We start from the raw sequence: 7,597 nt of genomic DNA on the forward strand, positions 1-7,597 counted from the left end.
AGCCTGGTTTGTGTCCTGTATGGGAATGGGGGGCCGGCACTTTCCCCTTCCAAACATGTGCAAATTGCAGCGATCTGAATCAAGGCATCAGTTGTCAAGAAGGCGCAGCAAAGCCACCAAAACACAGATCTCCGGGGATTTGGGGGTGCTTTGAGCGGCCCTGCTTTGGCCCCTCCCCAACTTTTGCCGCTTCCTCCAGGCCATTTTCTTCGGCGGCATTGATGTGTCAATCCGGGGGGAGGTCTGGCCCTTCCTGCTGCGTTATTACAGCCACGAGTCGACGTCGGAGGAGAGGGAGGCGCTGCGGGTGCAGAAGAGAAAGGAGTACGCCGAGATTCAGCAGAAAAGGTGACCGCGGCGCCGGGCCGGGGCCCCCTTGAACCGAGGAGGGAAGCCCCCGCCCCCAGAACCGCGGAGGGAAACCCACCCCCGAGCCGCGGAGGGAAATGCCATTTGGAAAGGCAATTTGAGGTGCAATTCAGCATTGATAATATGTTCCGTGACCCATAGTTTCCTTGGAAAATGGGTCTCCCAGGACCGTGAGCGATGGGGCTGGGTAAGTGCAGTCATTACCCCAGCGCCCGGCCCCGGGACTGGCTCTCTTTGGCTCACATGTCAAGGTTTTAGAATTCTTTTTCAACATACTTAACGAGGCGCTGACATCCCACCGCGGAACGCCGGGGTGGCGGGGTGGCAGCGGGGTGGGGTGGGAGGGCACTGGGACTGCTGAGGTCTGTTTGGGCCTCGCTGACCCCGCGGCTCCGGTCAGCTCTCCCTGGGACGCTGGGACCCGCAAGGCCCAATTAATGCATGGAAAGCCTGTGCCCGCCACCCCCCATCCCCACCCCAAGTCAGTGGGAGCTAGAGGGTTTGCCAGTGGCCCAGTTCCCATCTGGGAGCAGGGCTGGGAGGGATGCCAGCCCCGGCCTGGAGCGTCTGTGCAGCTTGCTGACCCCCCAGCGGGCACTCTGCTCCATGCCAGGCTCTCCATGACCCCTGAAGAGCACAGAGCGTTCTGGCGGAACGTGCAGTTCACCGTGGACAAGGATGTGGTTCGGACAGATCGGAGCAACCAGTTCTTCCGAGGCGAAGGCAATCCCAACGTGGAGAGCATGAGGTACCGCCTCCCGGGCCTGCACGGATGCTCCCCCCCTCAGTTTCACGCCCATCGGCCGTCCCCAAGCCTCACCTCACCCCTCAGGCCTCAGTTGACCCTCTGGGAAGCGGACCAGCAGCAGCAGCTTCTGCAGGGGTCAGAAGTCTTTCTTCCAGGTCCAATGTCCCAGAATCAGAGGGTCGTTAGCTATTTTAGGCAATGTCAGTGGGCCTCTTATTGTCCTAGTGACCCAGAGAAGGCCTGTGGTCCCCTCCCCAAGGTGCCAGCAAAGGCCCCACCCTCTGGGCATCCACCAAGCCTAACCTAGCTGGTGTGAGCCATGGGCCAGCCTCCCTCGAGTGTCTCTGTCTCCTATTGGGTGGTCCTCTGGGTGATAAAGCCACACAAGGCTGAGGCTGGCATCTTTGACATTCTGCTGCCTCCTGGCAAATAATTGCACAAAATTAGCAGCCCATAAAAACGTCCCTGCCAGCCCACCCTTTGTCACAGGCAGTCGACCATTAAGGAAATCAGACCCACATTCCTCCTTGCACTGCTCTCGAGGGCTGGGCTGGTGAGTGCCTAATTGCAGGCCATTACCTTTCCCCAGGCTCTGGAGACGGTCCCCAGAGCTGCCCTCCTTCCTCTGAGATCAAGGTGAAGGGCGGGGGCCCAGACAGCCCAGGGTCTCCAGCCTGGGTTTCTACTGGCTTGGGCAACACACTGCTATGCCGTGGCCACCCTCTACTGACCTTCCTCCTCTCTGCCCCGCGTCTCCAGGAGGATCCTGCTAAACTATGCGGTATACAACCCAGCCATTGGCTACTCCCAGGGCATGTCAGACCTGGTGGCACCCATCCTGGCCGAGGTCCTGGATGAGTCAGACACCTTCTGGTGCTTTGTGGGTTTGATGCAGAACACGATCTTTGTCAGCTCTCCTCGGGACGAGGACATGGAGAAACAGCTGGTGAGCCTCTCAGATGTGTGTGGCTTGGCTGCTGCAGGTCAGCAAGCAGCAGAAAAGTCAGGGTGGGTGTTGCTGATGGACTATGGGGAACTTAGCCCTGGGCCTCTGGGTTAGGGCCAGCTCCTCCAGGAGGGACGCGTGCTGTTCCCAGGTCCCAGGACACATGCTGCCATCCCCACTTCACACTCTTGCAGGTCCAGAGGCTGGACAGTGCAGGGCCCTCCCCTTGTGGCCTCCCACCTCCCTTCATGTGACATCCCAGCCCAGGCTCCCTGAGGGACAAGGAAGGGAGGTCCTTATCAAACCTGGCCCTGTGCTTTACAAAATGGGTCTTCAGGTGCATCTGGGCCCCCTGCAGGGGCCCACCATAGCCAGGCTTCCTGGGGATGGGAATGAGAGGGGCTCCTGAAACCACCCTGAGGCCCACTGGGTAGTCGCCACAACACTGCCTCGAGGGCAGCAGGCCTGATGTGTCCAGCCAGCACCCCTCCCTTCATGGCCTCCCCTAACCTACACAGAGCAGGCAGCACTGAAAATAGGAGTTTGGAGGCAAAGCTGGGTAAGATGGGGCCAGGAGTGTGCACTCTTCCCTTACCTAGCACCTGTGCACTCCAAGCACCTGCCTGGTGCTACTGGCACTGGGATGTGGTCTTGGGCCCCCAGTCTGTCAGGGATTCTTGGCCTGGAAGCTGACAGTGTGAGGAGAGGATGCTGAGTGCCAGGGAGTGGTACAGAAAGCGCTCTGGTGATAGAGATGGAAACCGAGACAGGTGTCCCAATGTCTCTTTGGACCAGGCTGACCACATGGCACATGGGGTCTGGCCCTGGACACTGCCACGCCTGCCAAGACTTGGCTGAGCAGAGCTCTCTGGGCAGTGACACTGGTTGGCCCAGTCAGGTTGGTGCCCCACATGCAATGAGGGTTGAGCTGAACGGAGGACCTCAAATGCCAGGCCAAGGAGCATGTCCTGTCCACTAGCCATTAGGAAGCTGTTGAAGACTGCGGATGGGAGAGCAGGACACAGCAGGGCATTGGAGGAGAGGGAGTCAGGAGCAGGGAGGTGGGGATTGGAAGGTGAAGGGCACCAGAGCAGGGGTGGGGGGCATCCGTGAGAGAGGGTGGAAGTGAGCTGCAGGCGTGGACTTGATCCTGCTGTGGGCCACTGGGTGGCAAAACTGGCCAGTTGGGAAGGATCCTCAGAATCGGTTCCCGTGCCACTCCAGTGGCTGTCTCCAGTAGGAACAATGGGCCGCTTGTGTGGGAAGGGGCCTGTGAGTCACCAAGCCCCCGCCCCAGGATTCCCCGGCTCCAATCTCAGCCGAGCCTACCCACTCTCCGCTCTCTGCGTCGGCCCTGTGATGTCAGGTTTCCACGGTACCTGGGGAGGCAATTACGGGCTCTGACGTGATTCGCCCCTGACGGCTCCAAAGCACATGGCCCTGTGACTCGTTAGCTGCCGGAGATTGATTTTACAACGGTGCTGGTGAAGTCAGCAGCCCAAGCAGGGCGCTGCCAGAAATAGCCTCGATCTTGTCCACGTCACTGGGTGGTGGCTTTAAGTGCAGGAATTGAACCTCTTTGGGTTCAGAACCCCACCCCCCACCCCTGCTGTAAATCAGCTCTGGAAGATGATGGGTGTTGGTGATCAGAGTGGAAGGTGGCTGAGTGGGTGTGGGGGAGGGGCGTTGTCAATGCAGGGTCTGCTCGGAGTCCCAGGAAGGAGGGGGTGTCAGAAGCAGCCCCATGTGGTGCCTGAGGCCCGGGGGTCTTCCTAGCCTGAGACCTGCCACTAGGCTCCTGATCCACCACAGGGTGCTATACTCTGCCTTGCCCTGGGCCACGCCACAGCCCCAGGAACAGTCTGAAACCTGGGCTAAACTGACAAAGACAGGTGTGAGTCAGACTTCCAGAGACAGAATACAATAAGTGGGTGCAGACGCATGTAGCAGATAGAGTCCTCACACATGACACAGGTGCTTTGGGGGGAGGGGTGGCCCAAGGAAGGGCCCCAGTGGGAGTGGACTTCCTGGGCCAGGCAGGCAGGCCTGCTTGGGGTTAGGGGGCTAACTCATCTTGGCCCCGCCTCCAGCTGTACCTACGGGAGCTGCTGCGGCTGACACACCTGCGCTTCTACCAGCACCTGGTCTCGCTGGGCGAGGACGGCCTGCAAATGCTCTTCTGCCACCGCTGGCTCCTGCTGTGCTTCAAGCGGGAGTTTCCAGAGGCTGAGGCGCTGCGGATCTGGGAGGCCTGCTGGGCCCACTACCAGGTAAGCGAGGCGGGGTGCCCAGGGCTGGGGCCCTGGAGTGACAGTTGCCGTCCCACGCCTGGCCTACAAGGAGGGTGGGTGCCCGCATAACCGTTTGCTTCTTCTGGGGTCCCCTCCTCCACCATCCCGACCCCCCACAAGCCACAGTCAGCCCCTCTCACGGCGGTGACTGCCTTGTAGTCCCACGTGGCCAGCCTCAGACCTGCAGCTTGCCTCCCAAGTAACTGAAATCGATGCAAATTGCCCACTGACTGCACTCATTACCACGTTCTGGGGCTGAGCATGCTCCTGTCACAACCAATCAGCGTGAGAGACGTTGCGGGGCCGAGCAGGACGCCGGTGCCCACATGCTGGAGCCAGCGCCCGCCCGCCTGCCCCCCTCGGGATGGCTCAGGGAAAGGGCCTGAGATCCTGCTTCCCTGTCAGCCCCTCTGAAAGCCCAGGCCTGGCCCACTGTCCCCTCCCTGGGATGTGATTTCCACTTGCCGTCCACCGTCCGTGTCTCCTCAACAAATTCCCCTGAGAACGTCACACTGGCCCTGTCACACGGCTTTAATGCCCAAATTAGCAACCAGCTGGAGATGTTAAAAGATAGGCAAGTCTCTCTGAATCCATCAGCCTTAAAAAAAATAGTATTGACGCATCCGGGAGGTGACCAGGACCCTTTCTGCAAGAGCGGGCTCCCTCCTCCCTGCGGCAGCCCGAGCAGCTTGGATTAGACGAACCTTGCTGATAGATGGGCGTGCCCACCAGCCCTTGCAAATGCGCATCAACGTTTCCCCTCCTTACTAATGTCAAAGAAGGATTAAGTCTGATAGAAGTGAGTCTGAAGAAATGAGGTGCTGGTGGCACAGGCTGTCTTTGTACTCACCCATCCTCGCCCATCTCCCCGCTCCTGCTCCCACCCTGGCCCAGGTTTGGGCTGCGTTTCCTGCGTGGATTAGCGCGCTCAACATGTACTGTAGGGTGGAATCAAGGAAGCACTGGCAAGGATGGTCCAAAACACTGAATCACATTTAAAAAAAAAGAAAAATTGTGTCTTCTTTGCAAAGCCTCATTGCATGTTTTTCCAGCAGCAAATTTATCACCCTCATGACATCACATTTAGGCTGCTGTTACAAGTGAACTCAGAGCATCACCCAACAGATGGAGCCATTTCTCAGGCTAAATTTGGCCACATTTGACCCCACCCCTTGATCACATTAGTGGCAGGAGGTTGGAACAGGGGTGGGGGGAGGAAGTAGGATGATCATAGTGGGAGCAGACTCATTCATTAGAGTGAGCTCTGCGGGGGAGGGAGTCAGTACCAGCTGCTTTAACTTTTAAAGTGTCCCCAGAGTGAGAAAAGTTCTATTTCATTCATTCATTCATTATATTTCTAGTTTGCCCTTGGGGCCCAGGCTGCCCTGGGCCTTATTCAGTGAACTGGGATTAGTCCTGTACTGCTGTCCAGCCCCATTTAGAATGTGCCCCACCTTTTCTTCCCCACAGTGCTCTCTGAGAGGAGGTGGACATGCACCTTCCTGAAACTCCTCCTTTGTCCTCCCCAACACCCCCGCCAGCCCTGGCCGCAGTTCAAATAGCTAGAAGGATCGTTCTGAGCCACAGCAAGACCATTCCGGATTCGTTCAGAGGAAGGGACTGGGCAGTCTGGGGTTAGTGTCTCCAGAGTGGGTGGGGTGTGGGACATTGGCTTCCCATAACTTCTGCCCGCATCCAGGGCTCCACCTGGCCCGGTTTGAAAAGGAACAAGGTTCTGTCTGGCTGGGTGGCCAACGTCAGGAGACTAAATACAGGCTTCCTGGTGGTCCTTGTCCTTCCTCTGCCCCCAGGAGCAAGTATGACTCAAAGGCGGTGTGTCCTCAAAGTGTCTGGGCTGGAGAGCATACAGGATGTACCCCTGTCAGGACCAAGTGCCGGCTTCCTGCTGTGGGCCAGGCCTTGCTGGGCAGCAGTGTGAGGCAGCCTCCAAGGAAGGCAGTGGAGTCCTCGATGGGCTCTGAAAAGCTGGTTAAAGACAGTGGGCTCATTGTAGGAAGCTCCATGGGGACCATCAGCAGCTGCTATGCTCTCCTCTGAGGCTCTGCTCCCCACTTTCTCATCAACAAACCTAAGAGCCAACTCTGAGGCACGAGTTGAGATGTTTGCCCTGGAGGCAGGGGGACAATGACTAGCGGGTGGCTGCCAGAAAGTTCTTTCTCGGTGGTGTGTTCCACGACCCACTGGAGTGTGTTCTGATGCACCGTCTCTCAAGACCCCATAATGGGCATGGGCCAGCCTTCCGAGGGGTGTATTCTCTGCCCCTGTGCCAGAGAGCCTCCCAGAGGGCTCCCCAAGGGGTAACAGCAGCCCATGGGTGGCCCCCTGCAGCATCGCCCCTTTGCATGTCACAGCAGCCTTTGGATGTAGGTGCTGATACCGGCCCATTTGCAGGTGGGGAAACAGGGTGAAGGAAGCTGCTGGGCTTGCCCAGGGCCATGTGAACCCAGATGGCTCACCCCGGAGCCCTTACCCCCCACCTCTGCACTCAGCCTCTACCTGCAGACAGGGCCTGGGGCTGGGTCAGGGCCCTTATCTGAACCCACTCTCTACTCCCCCAGACGGATTACTTCCACCTGTTCATCTGCGTGGCCATCGTGGCCATCTACGGGGATGACGTCATTGAGCAGCAGCTGGCCACTGACCAGATGCTTCTGCACTTTGGAAACCTGGCCATGCACATGAATGGGGAGCTTGTTCTCAGGAAGGTGAGCATGGCTCCCAGATGCAGCCCTGCTCTCCCCTATACAGAGTCCCACCTCATCACTTCGAGAGCTCTGCCCCCACGCAGCCCCCAACAAGCTCCACCCTCCACATATGCAGAGCCCTGCCCACACACAGAGCCCTGCCTCTTCACTTCCAGAACGCCACCCTCACACTCCATCCACCCTGGGAGCTCCCCACCAAGGCCCAGTGGTCAGCATGTCTGGCAGCTGCTCAGGGTGCCCATCAGGCCCTGACAAAAGAGGCCCCTCTCCCCATGGACTGAACAGATGACCCGGTTTGATAGACAGGTCCTCCACCTTGTGGCACCTCACTCATAGCCAAGAGCCAAGAAAACTGAGCAGGATGCTTAAGGAGGGGAGGTGGCCGCCCTTCATCCAAGGTTAGTGGAATAAAGGGCGCCTCTGCCACCTCCCCACTTCCCAGGCTCCTGCTGGAGACACTGCTTCTTAAAGCTCTCTGGTGTCTCCCAGGGGCAGTGAGGAGGGCCTGGGGTCAGGG

General features: G+C 58.6%; 1 protein-coding gene across 4 annotated transcripts in view; it reads left to right on the plus strand.

The window, feature by feature from the left end:
• TBC1D16 (TBC1 domain family member 16) overlaps window positions 1-7,597 on the plus strand; it is an 83,280-nt gene that overhangs the window by 70,930 nt on the left and 4,753 nt on the right. For all 4 annotated transcript variants that reach the window (XM_057715737.1, XM_057715738.1, XM_057715739.1 and 1 more), the window contains 5 exons: window positions 200-348; window positions 983-1,117; window positions 1,877-2,063; window positions 4,154-4,333; window positions 6,934-7,080. In XM_057715737.1, the coding sequence (XP_057571720.1) occupies window positions 200-348; window positions 983-1,117; window positions 1,877-2,063; window positions 4,154-4,333; window positions 6,934-7,080 (798 nt within the window). The remainder of the gene's footprint in view (window positions 1-199; window positions 349-982; window positions 1,118-1,876; window positions 2,064-4,153; window positions 4,334-6,933; window positions 7,081-7,597) is intronic.

This window comes from Hippopotamus amphibius, chromosome 17, assembly GCF_030028045.1.
Source record: "Hippopotamus amphibius kiboko isolate mHipAmp2 chromosome 17, mHipAmp2.hap2, whole genome shotgun sequence".
Taxonomy (NCBI): Eukaryota; Metazoa; Chordata; class Mammalia; order Artiodactyla; family Hippopotamidae; genus Hippopotamus; species Hippopotamus amphibius.